Raw genomic sequence first — 27,640 nt, 5'->3', positions numbered from 1 at the left:
CGATGACAGGGGGTAATAGCGCAGATCGCGCGCTGCTTCTTCACGTGCGCGCAGTGGATTCGTCACTGTGACATGCGCACACCAATGGAAAGCTGGGGAAGAAAAGAGCGATGTCACCACGCCCACCTGACCAGACCAGCCTGATTGACAGGCGAAAACGGCGACTTTGGTAATGTATTGCGCAGCATAGGTGGGGAATCAGGGTACACTACATACACTATTGTAATGCACAGCGCAGGCCCTATTTAACAGTATTTATATCTCAATCTGAAAAAACGGGGTGACAGGTTCCCTTTAAGGAGGTTAACAGCAGCAATTGGACCTCTGCTATTAGTTGCTGACTGTAATTCACATGCAAGCATCTGTGGGCTCCATCTGCAAATACGCCAGTATGTCTAATGTTGGTTTGAGGTTAAAATGGTATTGTTGAAGGGGAGTGTTCTAACTTTGTGGATTTTTTTTATTTTCTCTACAGCATAAACCCTGGAAGTATATGATTTTGGATGAAGGGCATAGGATCAAAAATATGAACTGTCGTCTCATTAGGGAATTGAAGCAGTTTAGGTCGGATAACAAGCTGCTTCTTACTGGGACACCTTTGCAGAACAATTTGGCAGAACTGTGGTCTCTCCTGAACTTTTTGTTGCCAGATGTATTTGATGATCTCCAAAGGTAAACCCATATAAAATTACGGTAGCCTCACAATGATACTTTATTTTAAATAAACTAAAAAAAAAAACCTTAACCTTAGTTTCCCTCTTACTTCAAAGTCCAAAATGTATTTGTCCACTTCTGGGGTGCTTATGTTGTACCCAGTGGTGCCCAGTCAAAATACATTTTTAGGCACACATACCTGGAGGCTGAAAATACACTTGGTTTGTCTGAATTGGGGGAGTATGGGATTGTCCTGGGATTGTCCCCTGAGGCAATCAGTCAGCAGGTTTTTGCTGCGTAATCTAACAATGTTGTAGGACAGTCTAATGTCAGTGATGTATCGCTTGGTTTATAGTGCAGCAGTTATGATGCAGTTTACTTTGCTGCAGATCTAGCAGAGCTCTAATGTTGACCATGTATAACCTGAATAGCAGTTCTCACTATATACAATGAACACAGAAATCTGCCACTCAGTTGTGGGGATGTGGTTGGACCAGGAGGCGGCTTGTCCTGTACTTGTAATCTCATGCTGATTATAAAACATTTGAAGCAAAACACAGTCCAATTAGTGATTTAAGCAATGGAATCTGTGCATCTACCATTACATCATGCTGCTCTCAGATTACATGAATACTTGCTGACAGATTCCCTTTAAAATAGAATCTCGGCACCATAGTGTTGTCACTATTTCTAACAGGACACATCTAATGATTTACCAGTTATCACCTATTCATTGAGTGGTTCTTAATTGATTCCTAATGTTGACTATCTGTTTCTTGTACCTTAGTTTTGAATCTTGGTTCGATATCACTGGCATAACGCAGCACGCTGAAGACCTTTTGGCCAAGGAAAGAGAACAGAACATTTTACACATGCTGCATCAGGTGAGAAGGATACATTTTTGGTGAATGAAATTAGAAATTGCATACTAAAACTTTGTAGAGTAGTTTTCATGTGACTTGTGAGAGAATCTTATTCAGAGCCAAAATCTAATGTTTGTTTTTTTTTTTTTGTTTTTTTTTTTAGATTCTCACACCTTTTCTTTTGAGAAGACTGAAATGTGATGTAGCACTAGAAGTCCCTCCGAAAAGGGAGGTTGTAGTTTATGCACCACTGACTAAAAAACAAGAGACTTTCTACACAGCCATAGTAAACCGAACAATTGAGAAAATGTTGGGACAGGACAAGGTATTAAATGCTGTTAATTTTGTATTTAATTTATTAGCTGTTTGAACTACATGGTGTGCTGTTGTGGCATAAATGTCCTTTTTAGCTAAATTAATAATATTCTATACAGATAGTGTTGAGTTCAGAGCATTTTTGCATAGTCTTGCCTGTTTCTGTGCCTTTTCTTTTTACTTAATTTTCCTTTATGCAATTGTGTATACAGTGGCTGGCAGACAGTATTTTATAATTTACCATCACTCAGACCATGTTAAGAAAAGTGGGGTTAAAATGAGGTATTCTTATACTCTAAAGCAGGGGTGGGGGACCTCAGGCCCCAGGGCCATTTACAGCCCTCGGTGACCTTTTATCAGGCCTCCGAGCAGATTCTCAGGGACTGCATTCTTTGGCAGGGAGGTGTATTTTTTTTTTAATTCGTTTATTAATTTCAGAATAAAACAAACATTACACAGATTGCATTTGTCATTGTCAGTTATACCACAGGATACAGATAATTACAGAGCTATATCCTATCCAAAATTTACAGGGGTAATACATTGTGCATGTTAAATCACTAGTACCTTATGAAATGCCTATTATTAACTTTAACTACTTTAACCATCTATAGTAAGTCGCCAAAAGGAAAATCATACGCAAATCCTGCTCTGCAAACGATGTCCCCAAAACCACCCATCCATCTCCCCGCACACACATCTAGCCAGTATAGATTATATAGTATGATAAGGAGTTCCATCTACCCCAGATCTTTTCAAATTTACCTGGACATCCTCTATTTTGGTAGTGTTTTTTCATACGGGATAATCGAATTCACCAAATCCATCCAAGCTCTAAGAGTCGGGGGGGGGGGGGGGGGGGGGGGAACCACCCATCCATCCATCTTAATGCCAACACCTTCCGTGCCATGAAGAGTGTCTCACGAAGGAAGATCCCAGTATAGTGATCCCACGTTTCCACATCCCATACCCCGAATAAACAGGTCAATGGCTCAAGTGGGACAGGAATCGACAATAAAGATGTTAGTAGTGTCGTCACCTCTTTCCAGTAATGTAGAACTACCGGGCACCTCCAAATCATGTGAATAAAATCTGAGGGAGGTGTATTTTGATTACAACCAGCTCATTAATTTCTTCTTTCTTTCTGTGAGCACACACGCAGTGATCACTACTGAACACTGAAGGGCATGCAATTAAAGTTTACGTCCTGAAACCACTGCCAGTCAGGATGTACTTTGTGAATGAAGTTTGTACGGCCCCGAAGGATGGTATAAATATCCAAATGGCCCTTGGCAGAAAATAGATTCCCCACCCCTGCTCTAAAGAGAACTTCAGCCTGTGTTTTTGTTTCTATTTTCCTGATTATATAACCTTTAAAATGGCTTTACACAGAATTACATCCTGATCTTTAATTTTATATATAGATTACACTGTGCCTGCATCTGCTTCTGAGGGCCATTATTTGCAAATGGAGTTCAATGAATAACTGAGTAAAGGTACCGTCACACATAGCGACGCTGCAGCGATACAGACAACGATCCGGATCGCTGCAGCGTCGCTGGAGAGCTGTCACACAGACAGCTCTCCAGCGACCAACGATCCCGAGGTCCCCGGTAACCAGGGTAAACATCGGGTAACTAAGCGCAGGGCCGCGCTTAGTTACCCGATGTTTACCCTGGTTACCGTCCTAAAAAGTAAAAAAACAAACGCTACATACTTACCTACAGCCGTCTGTCGTCGGCGCTCTGCTTCTCTGGTCTGGCTGTGAGCGGCAGGCAGCCAGAAAGCAGAGCGGTGACGTCACCGCTCTGCTTTCCGGCTGACCGACGCTCACAGCCAGTACAGGAGGAGTGCAGAGCACAGCGCTGGAGGACAGACGGCTGTAGGTAAGTATGTAGTGTTTGTTTTTTTACTTTTAGGATGGTAACCAGGGTAAACATCGGGTTACTAAGCGCGGCCCTACGCTTAGTTACCCGATGTTTACCCTGGTTACCAGTGAAGACCTCGCTGGATCGGTGTCACACGCCGATTCAGCGATGTCTGCGGGGAGTCCAGCGACCAAATAAAGTTCTGGACTTTCTTCCCCGACCAGCGACAGCACAGCAGGGGCCTGATCGCTGCTGCCTGTCACACTGGACGATATCGCTAGCGAGGACGCTGCAACGTCACGGATCGCTAGCGATATCGTCTAGTGTGACAGTACCTTAACCCTCATTGTTTCTCCGTAGTGTTGCTTTCACTGTCTATGCATGGCATCTGGAGCCATGTCCAAAGCATCGGCCTACAACTGCTGTAATAGTGTTATGAAGTTGGCACAGAATTTTAGACATGTTAAAGGGAAAAGATAACTAATGTTTGAGAACATTAAACCATGTTCCCACTTAAAAAAAAAAACTGGTCCCCAAATGTTGGCAAATATGTGAAATTTAACTATAAAGCGCTGCAGAATATGTTGGCGCAATATAAATAAAGATTGTTATTAGGAGTCAGACCTAATCAAGCTTTTGCTCCCTGCCAGTTTCAGGTATATGGGACATAACTGCTATAGTGTGCATCACTGCTACTGCCAATCTTGCAGTCTACATTGCCCGAGCCACTGTGCTTAATTATGCTGGTCAGTGGTGGGGTGGTAGGGCGAGTACTGTCTAGCTTTATTTTGTCGCCACACGTTAAGAGCCTTCTTTAACTCTAAGGGTATGTGCACACGTCAGGATTTCTTGCAGAAAATTCCTGAAGAAAATGGGACATTTTCTTCAAGAAATCCGCGGGTTTTTTCTGCGTTTTTACCGCGTTTTTTGTAAGTTTTTTCCGGAGCTTTCCCAATGCATTATATAGCTTGAAAAACGCAAAAAAAAACCCGCAAAATTAATAAACATATCGCGGTAAACGCAGTGTTTTTTTTTTTCCGCAGAAAAAAACACATCATGTGCACAAATTGCAGAATGCTTTCTAAATGATAGGATGCATATGTATGCGTTTTTATAGCGAGAAAGCGCAATGTGTGCACACAGCCTAAGACTGTAGTTAGGCACGTTTTTTTTTTTTTTTTCTTTTCTTTTAAAGATGGCATGGAGAATGTCTGACACAAATATGCATTTAGTCCACAGAGCCTGTGATAAATTCCAAAGGAAAAGCGAGAAGGAAGAGCCGTAAAATAGTTGATTACCGTGAACGGGACACTGGAAATGATATTGACCGGCTTATTAATCACATGCAGCAGCAACTTGAGCAAGACATTAAAGAAAGGTATGCTACTATGGAAACTAAAGGTACCTTCACACATAACGATATCGTTAACGAAATCGTTATGCGTGACAGCGACCAACGATCAGGCCCCTGCTGGGAGATCGTTCGTCGTTGGGGAAAGTCCAGGACTTTATTTCGTCGCTGGATCTCCCGCTGACATCGCTGAATCGGCGTCACACACTGGTAACCAGGGTAAACATCGGGTTACTAAGCGCATGGCTGCGCTTAGTAACCCGATGTTTACCCTGGTTACCATTGTAAATGTAAAAAAAAAAAACTACATACTTACATTCCGGTGTCTGGTCATGTCCCTCGTCTTCAGCTTCCCGCACTGACTAGCGCCGGCCGTAAAGCAGAGCACAGCGGTGACTTCACCGCTTTGCTTTACGGCCGGCGCTCAGTCAGTGCGGGAAGCTGAAGGCGAGGGACATGACCAGACAACGGAATGTAAGTATGTAGTTTTTTTTTTTTTACATTTACAATGGTAACCAGGGTAAACATCGGGTTACTAAGCACAGCCCTGCGCTTAGTAACCCGATGTTTACCCTGGTTACCCGGGGACTTCGGCATCGTTGGTCGCTGGAGAGCTGTCTGTGTGACTGCTCTCCAGCGACCAAACAGCGACGCTGCAGCGATCGACATCGTTGTCTATATCGCTGCAGCGTCGCTTAATGTGACGGTACCTTTAGTGCTTATGTGATGGTCAGTTTTGCCACCATTGATGACTAATCCTCTTTATCTAGACATGCAACAGATGAGGCCATGCCAGTGGATGCAGAAGTACACCTCAATATGAGGAATACTATGATGGTGCTGCGAAAGTGCTGCAGTCATCCTTATTTGATTGAATATCCTCTTGATCCATTCACTCAAGAGTTTAAGGTAAGATTTTTAATCTCAAATGTTTACATGATTGCATGACAAGTTCATTCCTAAATGATGGCAGTAACCAAAACGCTCAGAGGAACTGCACTCCTTACACTTTCATTGAATGTGAATGCACTTTCAGGTCAGAGCCTTAGACTGTGTACATATTTGTGAGTCATTCTCAAATGTTAAGGTACCTTCACACTGAGCGACGCTGCAGCGATACCGACAACGATGTCGATCGCTGCAGCGTCGCTGGAGAGCTGTCACACAGACAGCTCTCCAGCGACCAACGATCCCGAGGTCCCCGGGTAACCAGGGTAAACATCGGGTTACTAAGCGCAGGGCCGCGCTTAGTAACCCTATGTTTACCCTGGTTACCAGCATAAAAGTAAAAAAACAAACACTATATACTTACCTTCCGCTGTCTGTCCCCGGCGCTCTGCTTCTCTGCACTCCTCCTGCACTGGCTGTGAGCACAGCGGCCGGAAAGCAGAGCGGTCACCGCTCTGCTTTCCGGCTGACCGACGCTCACAGCCAGTACAGGAGGAGTGCAGAGAAGCTGAGCGCCGGGGACAGACAGCGGAAGGTAAGTATGTAGTGTTTGTTTTTTTTACTTTTACGCTGGTAACCAGGGTAAACATCAAGTTACTAAGCGCAGCCCTGCGCTTAGTAACCCGATGTTTACCCTGGTTACCAGTGAAGACATCGCTGGATCGGTCTCACACACGCCGATCCAGCGATGTCTGCAGGGAGTCCAGCAACGAAATAAAGTTCTTGACTTTCCTCAGCGACCAACGATCTCCCAGCAGGGGCATGATCGTTAATCGCTGTCACACAGAACGATTTCCTTAACGATATCGTTGCTAAGTCACAAAAAGCAACGATATCGTTAACGATATCGTTGTGTGAAGGTACCTTTAGCTGCATATTTTGTAGCTATTAGGTAATGCTCGCATGTTTGCAGGTGTCTTAAGTTGCAAATATGCAGCGGCAGGGACTAACATTATTTGAGCATGACAAAGATCCTCTAACGTGTTATCCGAGCATATTCACTCATCACTATATATTACAAATTAACCTTTTCAAATTTTATTTAAAATAAAAAATCCCTGTATGCATGACCGATGTCTCTCCCTCTCTCCCATTTTATAAGTTAAATACAAACGAAAAGCATTTGTAACATTTTTGATGACCTATTGCATTCCTTGTTTAAAGCTAAATGAATGCTGTTGAGCACAGGAATCTTAAGAAATTGTAAATGTTAATTCCTTGCAAAAAACTACGAATGTTTATCTTAAGCAGTATAATGGATTATCAGCAATCTTGTAGTAATGTGGTTTTTTTTCTTGCTGTACCCCAGATAGATGAAGATTTGATAAAAAGTTCAGGAAAGTTTTTAGTCCTAGATCGTATGCTGCCAGAGATGAAGAAAAGAGGACACAAGGTAAAAAAAACAACCCACACTTAGTTTTGCATTTGGATATTATCATGAACACAAGTGCTTCCATGTCTCTTCCTTTTGAAGACCTTGATGCTGAACTTTTCTATACTTTAACCCCTTAGTGACGGAGCCAAATTTTTTAAATCTGCCCAGTGTTACTTTATGTGGTAATAACTCTGCAACACTTCAACAAATCCCAGTGATTTTGAGATTGTTTTTTCGTGACACATTATACTTTATGATAATGGTAAATTTAGTTCAATAGGTTTTGTGTTTATTTATAAAAAATATCAAAAATTTGAGAATGTTAAAAAATTAGCAATTTTCAATATTTGAATGATTATCCCTTTAATCCAGATAGTCATACCACCGCAAACCATTAATAAATAATATTTCCCTCATGTCTGCTTTACATCAGCACCATTTGGAAAACATTATTGTATTTTGTTAGCATTTTAGGAGGTTTAAAAATGTAGCAGCAATTTTCCATTTTTTCAAGGAAATTTACATCATTTATTTTTTTAGCGGACTATCCAGGTTTGAAGTGACTTTAGGGGTCCCATATATTGGGAAACCCCCAAATGTGATACCATTTTAAAAACAGCACCCCCTGATATATTGAAAACTGCAGTCAGGTAGTTTATTAACCCTTCAGGTGCTTTTCAGGAAATAATGCAAAGTGGCATGACAGAAATGAAAAAGTGTATGTTTACCACATAAATGCTGCTAACTTCTGAACAGGTTACAACAGCCGTCAGACTCTAAGGCCGCTATTTGGTCGTGAATTGCCATCGCAAACATCAGGACCACACAATCATGATCTAAGGGCACCAATTGGGATAAAGAGGAAGCCCCCACACTCTCTTAACCCTTTATAAAGATGTAGTCACTATTGACAGCAGCATCTAAGGGGTTAAACAGAGTTGGACGGTGCAAACACTGATCGTGGCTGATACAGCAAGTTGTCAGCTATAGTGTACAGCCGACAGCAGCCGGATTGTCACCTGTATGGGGAGGCTATTCTATTATATCTCAGGTCAGTTAAAAGACGTATTGGCGGTCATTAAGGGGTTAATTACTTTCTCGTTCTCTGCCTTTTTAGGTCTTGATATTTTCTCAGATGACCTCAATGTTGGATATATTAATGGATTACTGCTACTACAGGAAATTCAAGTTTTGCCGATTGGATGGTTCTATGTCCTTTACGGAAAGAGATGAGAATGTAAGATTTGACACATAATGAATCTGTTACAAATCTTTGTTTTTACTAGGGTTGAGCGAAACGGGTCGTTCATTTTCAAGTCGCCGACTTTTGGCAAAGTCGGGTTTCATGAATCCCGATCCGACCCCTGTGCGGGGTCGGCCATGCGGTACGCGACTTTCGCGCCAAAGTCGCATTTCAATGACGCGAAAAGCGCCATTTCTCAGCCAATGAAGGTAAACGCAGAGTGTGGGCAGCGTGATGACATAGGTCCTGGTCCCCACCATCTTAGAGAAGGGCATTGCAGTGATTGGCTTGCTGTCTGCGGCGTCACAGGGGCTATAAAGGGGAGTTCCCGCCGACCGCCATGTTACTGCTGCTGATCTGAGCTTAGGGAGAGGTTGCTGCCGCTTCGTCAGAAGCAGGGATAGCGTTAGGCAGGGTCCATTAACCACCAAACCGCTTGTGCTGTAGCGATTTCCACTGCCCAACACCACCTTCGGTGTGCAGGGACAGTGGAAGCTCCTTTTTTTTTTTTTTTCCCCCTCAGCGCTGTAGCTCATTGGGCTGCCCTAGAAGGCTCCCTGATGGCTGCATTGCTGTGTGTACGCCGCTGTGCAAACCAACTGCTTTTTTCAAAGCACAAATCCTCTTGTTCCTTCCTTTCTGCACAGCTATCTTTTTTGTTTGTACACACTTTTTATTTAATTTGTGCATCAGTCCACTCCTTATTGCTGCCTGCCATACCTGGCTGAGATTACTGCAGGGAGATAGTAATTGAAGGACACTCCGTTTTTTTTTTTTTTTTTTTTTTTTTTGTGGGAGATTAAGATTGACATTTCTGCTAGAGTGCCATCCCTGTCTGTCATCTCTCACTCAGTGGGCCATAGAAAGCCTATTTATTATTTTTGCTTGATTTGGATTCTAAAATCTACCTGAAAAAATCACTACATCAATCAGTGGGAGAAAAATATTGGCCTCAGGGCTTGTGTGCCACTCCTGACTCCTGTGTGCATCATCACTCACTCAGTGGGCCATAGAAAGCCTATTTATTATTTTTGCTCTATTTGGGTTCTAAATTCTACCTGAAAAAATCAATAAATCAATCAGTGGGAGATTAATATTGGCCTTTGGGCTTGTGTGCCAGTCCTGAGCGTGCCATCTCTCTCTCTGATAGTGGGCCATAGAAAGCCTATTTATTATTTTTTTTTTATTGGGTTTATAAATTTTCCCCGGAACAAAAAAAAAAAACAATGGGAGATTAATATTGGCCTCTGGGCTTGTGTGCCACTCCTGACTCCTGTGTGCGTCATCTCTCACTCAGTGGGCCATAGAAAGCCTTTTTTTGTTTTATTTGGTTTCTAAATTCTTCCTGAAAAAATCTTTTTATTCTATTTTTTTTTCCTAAAGTCTCCCTGAAAAAAAACAAAAAACAAATCAGTGGGAGATTAATATTTACATTTGTGCTTCAGTGACAGTCCTGCGTGTGTGGCATCTCTCTCATTTGTTGCCACCAACAACAGTGTGTAACATTGTGCCTGATTTTCGTTGTGGTCTCACTCACCTGTAAAGGGGTAGCTAAATCATACTGAAGTTATAGCTCACCGTGTAATTTGTGTGACAGCAACAAATACCGTTAGTTTGTTTACGTTTTTAAAACAATGAGGAAGTGTGGTGGAAGAGGTCGTGGCCGGGGGCGTTCATTGTCAGCTGGTAATGAGGGTAGTGGTAGTGGTGGAGCATCAGCTGGTCGTGGGAAAAAAAATATTGCACCTAAGTCTGGAGCTGTGGAGCCAGGTTCGTCGTCTGGCTACACAAGGCCTCGAACGCTCCCTTTTCTGGGAGTAGGAAAACCGCTTTTAAAGCCGGAGCAGCAAGAGCAAGTTTTGGCTTATCTTGCTGACTCAGCCTCTAGCTCTTTTGCCTCCTCTCGAGAAACTGGTAAATGTCAAAGCAGCGCGTCGTTAGTGGATGTTCACGGTCAGGGACAAGTCGCTTCCTTGTCCTCTTCAGCAAAAACAACAACAGAGAAGAATGCAGCAGGCGACACAACGGGTTACTCCATGGAGCTCTTTACACATACCGTCCCTGGCTTAGAAAGTGAAGCAGTTAACAGTCCATGCCCATTACAAGTTGAATCTGACATGGAGTGCACTGATGCACAGCCACAGCCAGACTACTATGCTGGTCCTTTGACTCAGACCACAACATTGCCCTCGCAGGGTGCTGATCAAGAATCAGACCCTGATGAGACTGTTGCCCCATCACGAACGCTATACCACCGACCGACACGGTGACACAGACGAAGTTGCACACGAGCTACAAGAAGAGGTAATAGATGACCCAGTTCTTGACCCCGATTGGCAGCCATTGGGGGAACAGGGTGCAGGCGGCAGCAGTTCTGAAGCGGAGGAGGAGGGGCCGCAGCAGGCATCAACATCGCAACAGGTTCCATCTGCCGGGCCCGTATCTTGCCCAAAACGCGTGGCAAAGCCAAAACCTGTTGGAGGACAGCGTGGCCATCCGGTTAAAGCTCAGTCTGCAATGCCTGAAAAGGTATCCGATGCTAGAAAGAGTGCAGTCTGGCATTTTTTTAAACAACATCCAATTGATCAGCGCAAAGTCATCTGTCAAAAATGTTCAACTACCTTAAGCAGAGGACAGAATCTGAAAAGTCTCAATACAAGTTGCATGCATAGACCTTTAACCACCATGCATTTGCAAGCCTGGACTAACTACCAAACGTCCCTTAAGGTTGTAGCACCCTCGGCCAATGAAGCTAGTCAGCAACGCAACATCCCTTCCGGCAGTGTAGGGCCACCATTTTCCGCACCACCTGCAGTATCTGTGCAGGTTTCTTTGCCAGGCCAAAGCAGTCAGGGTCAGGGAATCACCAGTTTCGTAGTAGGAAACACTGCATCTAGGGCACCGGTGGCAACAATACCATCTCCCACCGTCTGTCTGCCATGTCCACCGGCACCCCCCGCTAGTTCCACGATCTCCAGCTCTCCAGTCCAGCTCACCCTACATGAGACTATGGTTAGAAAAAGGAAGTACTTAGCCTCGCATCCGCGTACACAGGGTTTGAACGCCCACATAGCTAGACTAATCTCGTTAGAGATGATGCCCTACCGGTTAGTTGAAAGCAAAGCTTTCAAAGCCCTGATGGACTACGCTGTACCACGCTACGAGCTACCCAGTCGACACTTTTTTCCAGAAAAGCCATCCCAGCCCTCCACCAGCATGTTAAAGAGCGCATCGTCCATGCACTCAGGCAATCTGTGAGCACAAAGGTGCACCTGACAACAGATGCATGGACCAGTAGGCATGGCCAGGGACGTTACGTGTCCATCACGGCACACTGGGTAAATGTGGTGGATGCAGGGTCCACAGGGGACAGCAAGTTTGGGACAGTTCTGCCTAGCCCACGGTCTAGGAAACAATTGGCTGTAGCCGTTCGCACCCCCTCCTCCTCTTCGTCCTCCTGCAGAAGCGAGAGCTCGTCCACAGACCGCAGTCGCACAACCACTCCATCCGCAGCTGCCACTGTTGCACACCAGGTCTCCCATTATGGGGCAGCTACTGGCAAACGTCAGCAGGCTGTATTGGCTATGAAGTGTTTGGGCGACAACAGACACACCGCGGAAGTTCTGTCCGAGTTCTTGCAGAAAGAAACGCAGTCGTGGCTGGGCACTGTAGATCTTGAGGCAGGCAAGGTAGTGAGTGATAACGGAAGGAATTTCATGGCTGCCATCTCCCTTTCCCAACTGAAACACATTCCTTGCCTGGCTCACACCTTAAACCTGGTGGTGCAGTGCTTCCTGAAAAGTTATCCGGGGTTATCCGACCTGCTCCTCAAAGTGCGTGGACTTTGCTCACATATCCGCCGTTCGCCCGTACACTCCAGCCGTATGCAGACCTATCAGCGTTCTTTGAACCTTCCCCAGCATCGACTAATCATAGACGTTGCAACAAGGTGGAACTCAACACTGCACATGCTTCAGAGACTGTGTGAACAGAGGCGGGCTGTTATGTTTTTGTGGGAGGATACACATACATGGGCAGGCAGTAGGATGGCAGACATGGAGTTGTCAGGTGTGCAGTGGTCGAAGATTCAAGACATGTGTCAAGTCCTTCAGTGTTTTGAGGAATGCACACGGCTGGTTAGTGCAGACAACGCCATAATAAGCATGAGCATCCCCCTAATGCGTCTGCTGATGCAAAGTTTGACGCACATAAAGGATCAGGCGTCTGCAGCTGAGGAAGAGGAAAGCCTTGATGACAGTCAGCCATTGTCTGGCCAGGGCAGTGTACAGGACGAGTTAGCGGGCGAAGAGGAGGAGGATGATGGGGATGATATTTTTAATGAGGAAGCTTTTCCGGGGCCACTGGAAATTGGTGGCGCGGCAAGGCCGGGTTCTGGTTTTTGGAGGGACACAAGTGACGTGGATTTGCCTGAAACTGCCCCTCAACCAAGCACAACCGCAGATTTGAGAACTGGAACTTTGGCCCACATGGTGGATTATGCCTTACGTATCCTCAAAAGGGACACACGTATAACTAAAATGATGAACGATGACGATTACTGGTTGGCCTGCCTCCTTGATCCTCGCTATAAAGGCAAATTGCAAAATATAATGCCACATGAGAACTTGGAACTAATATTAGCAACCAAACAATCAACTCTTGTTGACCGTTTGCTTCTGGCATTCCCTGCACACAGCGCCCGTGATCGTTCTCACACGAGCTGCAGGGGCCAGCAGACCAGAGGAGTTAGAGGGGCAGAAATCAGAAGTGGCGTTGGCCAGAGGGGTTTTCTGACCAGGTTGTGGAGTGATTTTGCTATGACCGCAGACAGGACAGGTACTGCAGCATCAATTCAAAGTGACAGGAGACAACATTTGTCCAGTATGGTTACAAACTATTTTTCATCCCTTATCGATGTTCTCCCTCAACCGTCATTCCCATTTGATTACTGGGCATCAAAATTAGACAACTGGCCAGAATTGGCAGAATATGCATTGCAGGAGCTTGCTTGCCCGGCAGCTAGTGTCCTATCAGAAAGAGTATTCAGTGCTGCAGGTTCAATACTAACAGAAAAAAGGACTCGTCTGGCTACCCAAAATGTAGATGATCTAACCTTCATTAAAATGAACCACAACTGGATTTCGAAATCTTTTGCCCCACCTTGCCCGGCTGACACCTAGCTTTCCTATGTAAAGGTCTTGCCTGTGGACTATTCTGAACGACTTTTCCAATCTCGTAATTTGCAGCACCTGATTGTCCAGCATCCGACATGTTAACACCTCCCTAAATGGCCAAAGTCCCCACACGGGGCCGTGGTATCGCCACTTGGCGCCAGCACCCGTGAGAGTACTGTTTGTCTGAAGAGGTGGGTGTGCCCACTTTTGGTCGACGGCACTGCCACTAGGTCCCTCATAGTACAATAAAGTGTCTGGCGGTGGTGGTGCGCACCCAACGTCAGACACACCGATGAGGGGCCCTGGGCCTGTACCGCCGGCCACAAGACAGTCCCTCACCCCCCCCCCCCCCCCAGGTCAAACAGTGCTCTACGACTTGCAAAATTTTCTCTCACAGCTCCACCAATGTTTAGTCTATGCGCTGACATCCTTCAATGCCTGGCACTGTCAATACCATTGTATTGACATTTTTCTTATGTTAGGCCTTCGAAGCCTGTCTGCGGTCACTCCTTCCACTGACCTGTCTACTGCTGCCCGTGTTCCCCTGGAACCAATTTTAAATTGCCTACAGCCAGCCCAATTTATTATGTTAGGGCTTCGAAGCCTGTCTGCGGTCCCTCCTTCCACTAGGCCTCCACTGACCTGTCTACTGCTGCCCGTGTACCCCTTGAACCAACATCAGAAAATATAAAAATAAGTATTTTGCTTATAAAAAAGAAAATACTGGAGAGATATCAAATGCAGACATTTTAACATTAAAACATTTAACACATACAACAAAAATCTGGTACAGTACTAAAAATGGCCACCAGCTACAATAACTTTCTCCTGCAAGTAGTTAACTGAAAGGTTTTTTCAATTTAAAACAGATATGGCATCCACCGAGTGTTGTCCTGTCGCGTCTTCTTTATATTATTGCCAAGAAGATGCAAAACAATGAAAATAATAAAATCATTATTTACCAAAAAAATAGAGTAAGTCAAAACCACATTGCAAATAAACATTCATTACAAATAAAGAAGCAGGGCGCGTCCGAGGGTGAGTATATACCTAATAAGAATATAATCGCCCTCGGACGCGCCCTGCTTCTTTCCGACAGCCTTCCTTCCTAAGAATCAGCCCTTCCGTGGTGTAGAGAGAGGGTTTGTTACACTCCAAGGTGTTCCCCAGGTTGCCTTTCCTGAGCTTCGATCTTCATGCTCTCGTTTAGTAGTTGTCGGAAAGTAGGCTGCATTAGGCCTACAAATTGGGTATGGGGTGGAGAGAGATGGTGTGTTACACTCCAAGGTGTTCCCCAGGTTTCCTTGCCATTGCTTCGGTCTTCCGACTCTCGTTTAGTAGTTGTAGAAAACTACACTGCATTAGGCCTACAAAATGGGTATGGGGTGTAGAGAGATGGTGTGTTCCACTCCAAGGTGTTCTCCAGGTTGCCTTTCCTGAGCTTCGATCTTCCGGCTCTTGTTTAGTAGTTCTTGGGAAACTACACTGCATTAGGCCTACAAATTGGGTATGGGGTGTAGAGAGATGGTGTGTTCCACTCCAAGGTGTTCTCCAGGTTGCCTTTCCTGAACTTCTATCTTCAGGCTCTCATTAAATTGTGGTTAAGCGGAACAACTGCATTTGGCGTACTAGTTGGTTTGGGGCCTACTATCGGTGTCTGCCACTCCTTGCTGTTCTCCTGGTTTCCTGTCCTGAAATTCCGTTTTCAGGCGCTCGTTAAGTAGTTGTTAATGTTAGACTGCATTTGGCCTACTAGTTGGGTTGGGGCCTACTATCGGTGTCTGCCACTCCTTGCTGTTCTCCTCCACTGAACAAAGCTGTGCCGCCTGTTTACTACGGTTGCCAATTTTGAACTGCATTTCGACTACTTACTGATTTGGGCCTACTCTCGGTCAGCCTCTCATTCCAGTTGTCCTCCACTGCAATGCCCCCTGGTTATTCCTGTGTTACCAATTTTGAACTGCATTTAGCCAACTTTATTCTTTGGGCCTATATCTGTGTTTCCTCCTCATCCTGCCCATTGCCCAGCCAGTGATAGATGAGTCTGCTGGTACATTGACCCATAACGCAACATTCCACGTGCACGCTACACAACAACATTGTGACCCTGCTGAAAGTCAGGTTGCTCTTCCCGCATACCATACCACCTTACACGGGGACAAAGAGGAAGGTGCAGATGAAAGTGCAGGTTCCTTCATCAGGTGGGGGGAGGAATACTAGTTGGCGACGTCACTGGCACAGGGCCTCTCATAGTACGCAAAAGTGTTGCTGCCGGTGGGAGGCGCCCCCGCCGTGCAAACACACCGCTGTACTTTGAGGGGCCCTGTGCCAGTGCCAATGCCAACGAGTGGGCCCCCCCTGCTTGCTCAGGTTCACAGCACTTGCAAAGTTGAAATACTTACCTCTCCCTGCTCCACTGCCGTGACGTGGTCCAGATTTCCTGGGCCCACTAATTACTTGAACCAGCCCTACCCACCACAACTTTAGCCAAATGACCCCCAATTTCAAATGCCTTCCAATTATTATAAGGTAAATTACGCTTGACAAGCTTCATTAAGAAGAATGGATGGTTTTGACATTAAAATGGGCACTCTAGGTGTTTTCCTGGCCCCCACTCACTGCCGACTATGCTGCCCCATTGACTTGCATTGGGTTTCGTGTTTCGGTCGATCCCGACTTTACGTCATAATCGGCCGATTTCACTCGACCCGACTTTTGAGATAGTCGGGTTTCGCGAAACCCGGCTCGACTCTAAAAAGGTCAAGGTCGCTCAACTCTAGTTTTTACCATTGATTTGATGAAGGAATCATATTAAATTGTATCAGTACTTGCAATTAGCTTTCTAGAACATTTTAATATGTGTTTGCTGCCAGTGAATGATGCTCCTGTTTACATTTGGAGTAACAATTGACCAGGAAACGAAGAACTGAGTGGTGTTGCTGCTCTCTTCAAATCAAAATGCACATTATCATTTAACCAACATAAAGATGCTGACAATGTATTTCATTGCAAATATTATTTATATAGCGCCATTAATTCCATGGTGCTGTACATGAGAAGGGGGTTACATACAGCGTTGGATATCGTTTACAGTACACAAAATTACGATGACAGACTGGTACAGAGGGGAGAGGACCCTGTCCTTGCGGACTTACATTCTACGGGAATACTCAGCTGTTTGTCTTGCCGACACCCAGTCTCGCCCTACTTCTACTCAAAGCAGAGCACCGGTGGTGCGCGTGACTGCCAAAAGCCGCAGTTACTATTTCTCGCTCCCCACCACCCTTTCCCAATAGCAAGCCTGTCTACAAAATGTGGAGAAATTAAAACAATGGGTATTTAAAATTGGGCTTTCATTAAAATGATTCTTAATTATGCCTTAGATGAGGCTTGGCTTTTGTTCTTTGCCCTTGTGTATTTGGAAAGATGGCTTTCTGCATTACACTAAGCACTGGCAAAAATTATTGGCTTTGACATCTGAACAACCTTCTGTTTTCCAGATGAGAGAATTTAACACAGACCCTGACGTTTTCATTTTCCTGGTCAGCACACGTGCGGGAGGTCTGGGAATCAATCTAACAGCAGCAGATACAGTTATCATTTATGACAGTGATTGGGTAAGCATTCACTTGGTTCTGTAAAGAGGTCTTGCGCATAACACAATTTACTGTACCCATTCTATTTCCAAATTATTTATAGACCTGCCTGGTAGGCCAGTGCAAAGTGTGATTTCTAAATGTGATCTTGACCTAATAAAACCAAAATCTGTCTAAAAGAATCGGCGTAGGTTATTAAATCTACTCTTTAGAAATCCTTAGCAACTGCAATTTATAAATATAAAATATAACCTTTATTCTGGTAATATAGGGCTAATGTGCTGTATTAAAATCACATAGGTTTATTGTGGTCGGTATTTTTGGAAGCCTTTTTCTTTGGTCCTAGAGATACGAGGGGTATTAGTAATTCCTGTTTATTTGCACGAATATTCAGCCACAAAAAATGAGAAACCACTAATTTATTGGCTAACTCAGTTATAAGGTAATGTCTAGTTCTCATGCTGTTCAATCTCAGGATATAGTTGCTCAGGTAACGCTGAATTTGCTGTCTCCATCAGGGCAGTCTTACCCAGGTAGCCATATCTCAAAAGGGACCAGTAATATACCATGAAAATCAGACACAATCTCTTCAATAGAGATTAAAAATAAATGTAATATAAATAAATATACCCCACAAAGGGGACTAGCTATTCTCCTCTTTGAATATCCAGACTAAGTAAGACTATAAATGAATGGTTTATTATTCATCCAATTGTCTAAAAATTTATCAGCAAAAAAACTGATTACTAATCTGTATATCAAGGACTAAAGGAAAAGGTTTCCAAAAGTACAGACCACCACAAACCTATGATTTTAATGTTGCATGTTAGCCCTATATTAACAGAATAAAGGTTATATTTTATACTTAAAAATGTTTAGGATTTGTCTCACGGCAATTTGTAAATGGTGACTCAAACCTCACACCAGCAAAGCTACACCAAGTATAAGGCCGGTTTCACACGTCAGTGGCTCCGGTACGTGAGGTGACAGTTTCCTCACGTACCGGAGACACTGACTTGCGTAGACCCATTAAAATCAATGTGTCTCTGCACGTCAGCGTGTTTTCACTGACCGTGTTGTTTGTGGAATGCACGGACCCATTAAAGTCAATGGGTCCGTGTAAAACACGTACCGCACACGGATGCTGTCCGTGTGCCGTGCAGGAGACAGCGCTACAGCTTGTGGTGCTGAAGCCCCATTCATTTCTTCTCTCCAGCAGCGTTTGCTGGAGAGAAGGAATGAAAAATCTTTTCTTTTCTTTTTTTTTTTTTTTTAAATAAAGTTCCCGGTAATCTCCCACCCCCTGTGCGCCCGCCCGCTGGCATTAAAACTTACCCAGCTCCCTCGATGCTCCCATCCTCTCAGCATCGCAGCTCTTCCTGTATGAGCGGTCACATCGTGCCGCACGTTACAGTGATGAATATGCGGCTCCACCTCCCATAGGGGTGGAGCCGCATATTCATCACTCTAATAAGCGGCACCACGTGACCGCTCATACAGGAAGAGCTGCTACGCTGAGAAAAAGCTTCGAGGGAGCTGGGTAAGTATTTTAATGCCGGCAGGCGCACAGGGGGTGGGAGGGGGGAGATTACCGGGAACTTTATTTTAACAAAAAAAAAAAAGATTTTTCATTCCTTCTCTCCAGCGAACGCTGCTGGGAAGAAGGAATGATTTCTGAATTCAGCACCCAAAGCAGGGGACAGCGCTTATCTCTAGCGCTGTCTCCTGCACGGTGCGTTCGGCACACTGATGTGGCACGTGAGCACACGGATAACTCCGGTACAGATTTTTCCAGTACCGAAATTATCTGGACGTGTGGGACAGGCCTCAAATGCAGCACTGCTGGGCTCCTTTTCCCCCATCAAAGCACCGAAAATAATGGTGTCTGCCAATCAAGGTTTTATATTTTTAAGCTGAAATCCTTGAATAGTGCAGTTTTGTTTGTTTCTTTTTTTTGTAACATATGAGTGGTGCTTCTAATCTAAAGTCCCTGCACCATGTACATACCAGCTGCCATATTCACATATCAGCACAGTGTTTGCTGCAGTGAGCTGGTGGTCACTTTAACCCCTTCCTGACCCTTGACACAGCATATGCATCATGAAAACCTGTGCCAAGCCAACCTGTGGCGCAGCATATACATCATGGTCGGATCACGCTCCTGCAGGTCGGGTGAAAGGGTTAACTGTAATTTCACCCGACCTGCAGGGACAGGAAGTGGTACTTGAGCCCCCCCCCCCCTTGGCTACGATCGCTCTGGCTGTTGAAAGTGACGTTTCACTTTCAATCAGAGCTATAGTAATGAAATGAAAATGGGTGAGATATTACAATCCAGCCATGGCCGATGCCCCCCGGCTGTCCAATCCCACCCCCGCATACTTGCCGAGCTCCGGTGTCCGTCTGTCTTCTCCATGGGCGCTGCCATCTTCCAATATGGCGGGCGCAGTGCGCCCGCCGATTCGGCTGGCAGATTCGTTCCAGGTACATTTTGATCGCTTGTGATCGCTTATCACCCCCATAGGTACGGAGCATAATAAAATAAAGAAAATATATTTACTTTTATTATTGAACTAGGGTTAGGGTTAGAACTAGGCTTGGGGTTAGAACTAGGCTATGTGCACACGATGTGGATTTGGCTGCGGATGCGCAGCGGATTCGTAGCAATTTTCAATCACATTTACAGTACCATGTAAACCTATGGAAAACCAAATCCGTTGTTCCAATGGTGGAAATGCCGTGCAGAAATGCTGTTGTATTTTCCACAGCATCTCAATTCTTTGTGCGGATTCCACAGCATTTTACACCTGTTCCTCAATAGGAATCCGCACAAAAAACACTGGAAATCCGCGGTAAATCTGCAGGTAAAACGCAGTGCGTTTTACCTGCGGATTTTTAAACTGCGGGAAAATCCTCACACAAATCCACAACGTGGGCACATAGCCTTAGAGTTAGGTTTGGAAATAGGGTTAGGGTTGGAAATAGGGTTAAGATTAGGGTTAGGGGTGTGTTGGGGTTAGGGTTAGGCTTCTGGTAGGGTTATGGTTGGGATTAGGGTTAGGGGTGTGTTGGGGTTAGGGGGGGTGTTGGGCTTAGGGTTGTGATTAGGGTTATGGCTAAAGTTGGGATTAGGGTAGGGGTGTGTTGGAGTTAGAATTGAGGGGTTTCCACTGTTTAGGCACATCGGGGGTCTCCACATGCTACATGTCTCCACCATCGATTCCAGCCAATCTTTCGTTCAAAAAGTCAAATGGTGCTCCCTCCCTTCCGAGCCACCGACGTGCGCCCAAACAGTAGTTTACCCAAACACATAGGGTATCAGCGTACCCAGAACAAACTGGACAACAACTTTTGGGGTCCAATTTCTCCTGTTACCCTTGTGAAAATAAAAAAAATTGCGGGCTAAAAAAATTTTGAGGAAAGAATAATTGATTTTATTTTCACGGCTCTGCGTTCTAAACTTCTGTGAAGCACTTGGGGGTTTAAAGTGCTCCTCGCACATCTAGATTAGTTCCTTGGGCATTCTAGTTTCCAAAATGGGGTCACATGTGGGGGAGCTCCAATGTTTAGGCACACAGGGGCTCTCCAAACACGACATGGTGACCGCTAAAGATTGGAGCCGGTTTTTCATTCAAAAAGTCAAATGGCACTCCTTCTCTTCCTTGCCGTGTGCCCAAACAGTGGTTGCCTTTCTCCCCAAACCCCCCCCCCACCACCCCACCACCCCACACACAGGTATCGGCGTACTCAGTACAAATTGTACAATAACTTTTGGGGTCCAGTTTCTCCTCTTACCCTTGGGAAAATAATGAAAATTGTTGCTAAAAGATCATTTTTGTGACTAAAAAGTGAAATTTTCATTTTTTCCTTCCATGTTGCTTCTGCTGTGAAGCACCTGAAGGGTTGATAAACTTCATGAATGTGGTTTTGAGCACCTTGAGGGGTGCAGTTTTTAGAATGGTGTCACACTTGGGTATTTTCTATCGTATAGACACCTCAAAATGACTTCCCTGAAAAAAAATGGTGTTGTAAAAATGAGAAATTGCTGGTCAACTTTTAACCCTTATAACTTTCTAGCAAAAAATTGTTTCCAAAATTGTGCTGATGTAAAGTAGACACGTGGGTAATGTTTAACTATTTTGTGTCACATTACTCTGGTTGAACAGAATTAAAATTCAAAATTTGAAAACTGCGAAATTTTCAAAATTTTCGCCAAATTTCTGTTTTTTTTTTTTTCACAAATAAAAAAATTGACCTAAATTTACTACTCTCAGGAAGCCCAATATGTCACGAAAAAAAAATCTCCGAATCGCTAGGATCTGTTGAAGCGTTCCTGAGTTACCTCATAAAGGGACACTGGTCAGAATTGCAAAACATGGCCGGGTCATGAAGGGGTTTATGTAAGTCTGAGGACCTTCTTCTGGCTCTCAGCTTGCATTGCAGCGCTGGAGTCCTGGATTCAAATCCCACCAAGGACAACACCTGCAAGGAGTTTGTATGTTCTCCCCGTGTTTGCGTGGGTTTCCTCCAGGTACTCCGGTTTCCTCCCACATTCAAGACATACTGAGAGGGATTCTAGATGGGGAGAGCAATGATAATGTGTGCAAACTGTAAAGCACTGCTGATTATGTTAGCGCCGCTATATAAAAATAAAGATTATTGCATTGAGAGCTTGACTGTTAACTCTTTGTCAGAAGTTGTGATCTCAAGGCGTCGCTGATAAAAGGTGTAAATGCAGCACACAAGTACAAGACACTGGTCAGGGACCTTGCCTTAAGTGCTGGGGTGATGCTCATATCATACCTATTCTTGTGCTTTATAGACAGGTTTGAAAACTGTAATGTATGTGGTCCACAGCATGTATGCCAGCCTTTGGCTCAATTTGGGCACCTCCTTTCAACATACTCGCCTACAAGTACATTTTCACACTTTGTAAGACTAAATTAATTGCACTTTCCAATATTTCTAGAATCCACAAGCAGACTTGCAGGCTCAGGACAGATGTCACAGAATCGGTCAAACCAGGCCAGTTGTTGTCTACCGTCTGGTGACTGCTAATACAATTGATCAAAAAATTGTGGAAAGAGCTGCTGCGAAAAGAAAACTAGAGAAGCTGGTGATACACAAAAGTATGTATTTCATGACTTTGCTTAACTGCACTCAAATTCCTCCCCCCCCCCCCAATGATTTCACATGTTTAGCTGCTTTTCTATAGAAATTTTCTGAGTAACTACCACAAAATGAAGTACATGTTCATCAACGTGTGGGTGGTGCTCAGGAGTAGATACCACCTAACAGTAGCTGTCTGAGCAGAGATCTGACTGATAGAAACAACCAGTTAAATCTGACAGTGCCATGTAAATGGAGCAGTAGACAGTGTGCGTGTACATGCCTCTGTCGGCCCTCCAACATATTGATGGGCTGTCATGGCAATTGGGGCCTGCTTAAGGCTGCCATCTTTATAGTCCTGTGAAGCCCAGCCACAGGTTGAGCATCATGGGACAGTATAATTTACACTATATGCAGCAATACCTTGATGTTCAGTGATCTAATGACCGCGACTACTAAGGGTACTAGAATCTCTTTTCCCATAAAAAATATAGCAGTCTCCCATCCGTAAAGTCCAAACTTTCAAAATATAAAATTAGCCCGTTCAGTAAATCTGCCAGAAATGCTTTAAAAATAAATAAATAAAAGCGTGCTTATTTCCTTTGTAGAAGTTTGCTAAAATCTAAGGTCGCTTTATTTTCAACAGATAAATTTAAAGGAGGTCAGACTGGGATTAATCAGTCTAGAAACTGTTTAGATCCTAAGGAATTGCTTGAATTACTTCAGTCCCGGGATCATGAAAGGTAGGTATTAAACGATTCCATTCTTCCTGAATATTTCCTTTCTAAAAACATCTGCCTCAAGAGATTTGTTTAATAAATGCAATTAATATAATCTCCACTTCCTTATGCTCTCCCATTTTGTTTTGCAATATTAAACATTTTAAAGTTGCCAACCCAGTTTAAGTGGTGATTTTGTACTTTAATTTTTACACAGCTTTCTTGCTCTCAATATGGATACGAAGCCTGTCTGTGTTAAAACTGTTTTTCAGATGTAGGCTGATGGATCGGTCTGATCAAGTGTTCCACCAAATGGGATTTTGAGTAGTGCAGTTATATAGCAATTTTATTAGGCAGAAGGCCTTTCACAAAGGCAGAAAATCAGTAATACCTATGTATTCAGCTTAAAACATATTGGGGACTTTAGTATTTGGTGACCTTTAAATGGACAAAAGGGTAGTCCCAGAACAGAGTTCCTGTCCATAGGAAGGATATGGGATAGCTGATCTGTCTAGCTTGACCTGCACTCCATTCACTGTCCTTCTCTGCTTTCTTCCATCAGTCGCATAGACAATGGAGAAGAGGTTGTGCTTGTGTGCACATCTGCAGTCTGCAAAACACCTTTCTCAGGATTGCTGGAAATTCTAGTTGATGAATACCCAGCAATCAAACTTATTCCCTATACAATAACTATTTCTGAAAATACAATTTTCATTTTTTTAACATTCTGAGACTGACCCTGGTTAAAGTGAAATGGTTGCAGAAGAAAGCTGTATGCAAATATTTTATTTCAGAATGGATTTTATGTAATGTGTAGAGAATCTCCAGTGGATGTTATAGGTAATGTGCCAATCTCAATGGTTTTACAAAAGAACATGCCACCAAAACCTTCAATTGAGTTCTGAAGGTAAAATTATATTAAGAATTACTACTTGTGGGACTCTGCCAAATACACTCATTCTTAAAAACTTACATAAAGCTTAGAAAAATTCAGCTAGTTAAACAGGTCAGTTTTCCCCAGGAGGCAATGCAAAAGTCCCTAGCAGGGGGAGGAGCTGAGATCTGGGTCAGGAATTGAGGGAAATGATGAATTCAGGGACACAAGATTTCCTGTTTCTACATGAATTAAAGAAAAAAAAAAACTGGGTAGAAAAGCAATATGAGCAATCGCAAGTACAGTGTCATATGATAGCATTGCTATATACAGTCAAGACCGAAAGTGACACCCTTTAAATTGTTCCAGAAAATGAAGTATTTCTCCCAGAAATATATACACTTGTTCCAATACACAAAAGGAAACAAAGCAAAAAAGCAAAGGAAGGGGGGGGGGGGGGAACAAATTAAATAAAATTTCACACACAGCCCCCTAAAATATGCCTGACAAAATTGGCACCCTCATCTTGATCTCCGGTTGCACTCTTTTTGGAATAAATAACTGCAATCATTTGCTTCCTATAACCCATCAACAACCTTCATATATATCTCAACTGGAATTTCGAGATCTCAATCTGCACATGTGATGCCTACGGCGGCCATTTTTCCAAATTCCACCACACCAGTGTCCTGGGACCTCACTCCTTTGTCCAGACCATTTTGGAGGTGGTGTGTAAAATTATATCCACTTGCCTTTCTTTTCCTTGCTTTTTTTTTTTTTTTTTTTTTTTTTCCAATTTACAGAAAGTGTCTAACATGTGTAATTGCAGTAATTTTCTAAGAGAAATGCTTCATTTTCTGGAACCATTTCAGAGGTGCCAACACTTCTGGCCATGACCTGTATAAAGAGGATGAAAACATTGATGGTAATGCTAGTTTAAGCACGGCTTACAAAACTTGCGAGAAACTCAAAGTAGTTTAAGTCGAGTTTTGTTTTGTTTTTTTTTATTCCCCTCACAGAGAAGTGAAGGGGACAAATGGAAAAGTCATTAGTGACACAGACCTGGAACTTCTGCTGGACAGAAGTGATCTTGTGGGTAAGTGTATAATAAGAAATTAAATTGAATTACAATGTAGTCTTTTTGACTTTATGCTATGAAATACAGTAAACTATATCCTCTTTTTAATATTGTCTGCCAGATGGCATTAGTGTGGAGGGGGGTCTAAGGACCTTTCAGATTCTGCAAGGTGTGCAGTGTTTTGTCAATAAATTTCCATTTGTAACTATAGGACACCCTTATTTATATATAATTTTTTTTTTCCTTTTACAGCACAAATGAAAGGAAATAAAACTGCACCTAAAGAGAAAAATGGTCTATTTTCAGTAGTTGAAGACAAAGAAGACATTGAAGTCTAATTCTTGCTTTAGATTTGACCTTTTGGTTCAAAGGCTTTAAAAATTAAAAATCTTTGTTTGCTAAATATTTTTCTATTGCACTTTTAATCAAACTTCCCGTGGAAGTAGTTTTATTGTCTGTCTAGTTTAAATATTGTTAATAAATAAAACTTGTATACTAAACATGGCTTCATTCGTGGTCAGAGGATGTATAAACATTCTAAATCACAGAACTTTTTTTTTTGTTACATTTGTGCACCCATTTAAATAGTAGATATTGTGTTATTTTAATATACAGATGACCCCAATGTGTTAGGAAACAATTGCACATCTTTCAATGGATTCCTGTGGCTGAGTCCCATGTTTTTTCATAAAGGTTTTTTGAATAAACAAGTTATCAAAATGAAATACTTTATTTTAAATAGACAAGGCATGGTAAATTACAATTGACTGACGTGTATTTTAGTTCCATTTATTTTTTACAACAAAATTCTGCAATAAAGGCATTGTATGATCTAATATACAATATCGATGTATGAATAGTTAAAAAAACCCTAGCAAATTCAGTTATAAAAATAATTTCACTAATTCTAACAAACTACGGAACCTTTGGACAAACAAACCCTTAGGTTAGGTTCACACTACGTTAGTGCAGTCTGTACAACATCCGTTACAGATCCGTTCTCTCGGAGAACCAGTTCAGTGCAAAAGCAGTAGGTGATCAATAACAAGATATGAGTATAACATGTCAAATTAAAGAACAAGCTAATAACAGGGTGGGAGCTGTGTCCCCAAATGAATAGCTTGGAGAAAAGGATTTTTCGGTGAGAACACAAAAATCCCTATTTCTCCTTTGCCTCATTGGGAGACACAGACCAAGGGATATCCCAAAGCAGTCCCTGGGTGGGAACATCAGATCAGGCCCAATGTAACCGCTACCTAAAAATGCACTACCGCAGCCTGCAGTCTGGCTGCCCAGACTTAACTCTGCAGGAGTGTGGGTGTGAATTATAGTGCTCCAAAAATACGTGCACTGGGCAAGCTTCCAGGCGTGCTTTGCTGACGCCTGGTGCCTAATGAACAAAGAAACCTCAAGACAGAGTGGAGTGTGCTGATCCCTGCTGAGACAGGCTTACCTCTGACACGGAAGGACTCCTGGAAGGTGGGAACGAATCCACCTGGCTATCATAGCCGATAAGGCGGCTAAACCCTTCCCGTGACCATCAGAAAACCCAAATAAAGCATCTGACCTTCAGAAAGACACGGTCCTCGATACATACCTTCTCGGCGCTCTCTCCTCGTTCCACTTTGTTCTTTCCTCATCTTGTCCAGCTCCACTCCACAATGTCCTCGTAACGGTGGAAGTCGATATCACCTTGGCAACAAGGGATAGGCACGGTCTGAGGACAACCTTGTCTTGACAGAAATAAAAGCATAGCGGCTAGCTCCAAAAAACTCGCCTGAATGATGTGACCGCTGTGAAAAATGTCAACCTTTCATGCCAGAAAGATAATTATCATGAAGTGGATTAAAAGAGGTCTGCTGTAAGACTTCCAGGACCAATCAAGGTCCCAAAGATCTAGCAGTATGCGATAGGGAAGTACCACATGTGAAATTCCCTTCATGAAAAAACCTTAGTTGCAGTTTTGTTGTAATAAAACCGAAAAAATCAAAGTTTGGTCTTCCAGCAAGCTGAATGCCCATCCCGAATACAGATTATTTTGAAGAAAAACGTAAAAGGGAGGCTTGAGATCCCTGCCCCAAGTGAAATGTATACTGAGGTGGGCTACAGCGCTAGCCGCTGACTACTTGAGTCCTGCCTGGGTCACAACCCTGGATTCAACAGACAAGTTGAGAAACACGGAACCCCTGGGATCTAGTGACAAAACGGACCCTGGAGAGCGGATCTGGACGATTGACAATCGCCACAAATAAAGGTGCTGAATTGTAGTAGCTTCGCAAACAATGCCTGACGTGGTCAGTCTGGATCGCACAGGAGCATTGCAACAGTTTCTGTTCCGAAGACTCAAGTAGCGAAAGAGGGGAAGCGGAACTAGCAACACGGAAGAATCAGAGCATGCCCTGCAATGACATTGGATCTGGAGACTGAGCTATGAACTCGAGTGCTTTGACATTAAGTCCGGATGCAATCTGATCCG

The 27,640-nt window shown here is 43.6% G+C and overlaps 1 protein-coding gene across 1 annotated transcript in view; it reads left to right on the top strand.

Annotated features, from left to right (window-relative positions):
* The window catches only part of HELLS (helicase, lymphoid specific), a 58,554-nt gene extending 32,890 nt beyond the window's left edge, over positions 1-25,664 (top strand). The window contains exons 11-22 of the mRNA XM_069753399.1: positions 476-672; positions 1,442-1,538; positions 1,681-1,842; positions 4,933-5,078; positions 5,822-5,960; positions 7,309-7,392; positions 8,492-8,611; positions 17,292-17,408; positions 22,354-22,513; positions 23,140-23,236; positions 25,106-25,182; positions 25,417-25,664. Of these exons, the coding sequence (XP_069609500.1) occupies positions 476-672; positions 1,442-1,538; positions 1,681-1,842; positions 4,933-5,078; positions 5,822-5,960; positions 7,309-7,392; positions 8,492-8,611; positions 17,292-17,408; positions 22,354-22,513; positions 23,140-23,236; positions 25,106-25,182; positions 25,417-25,502 (1,482 nt within the window). The 3' untranslated portion in view covers positions 25,503-25,664. The remainder of the gene's footprint in view (positions 1-475; positions 673-1,441; positions 1,539-1,680; positions 1,843-4,932; positions 5,079-5,821; positions 5,961-7,308; positions 7,393-8,491; positions 8,612-17,291; positions 17,409-22,353; positions 22,514-23,139; positions 23,237-25,105; positions 25,183-25,416) is intronic.
* The last annotated feature ends 1,976 nt before the right edge of the window (positions 25,665-27,640 follow it).

The sequence above is a fragment of the Ranitomeya imitator genome, chromosome 2 (genome assembly GCF_032444005.1).
Source record: "Ranitomeya imitator isolate aRanImi1 chromosome 2, aRanImi1.pri, whole genome shotgun sequence".
In the NCBI taxonomy this organism is placed as follows: domain Eukaryota; kingdom Metazoa; phylum Chordata; class Amphibia; order Anura; family Dendrobatidae; genus Ranitomeya; species Ranitomeya imitator.
This window is presented reverse-complemented; position numbering and strand designations above follow the sequence as displayed.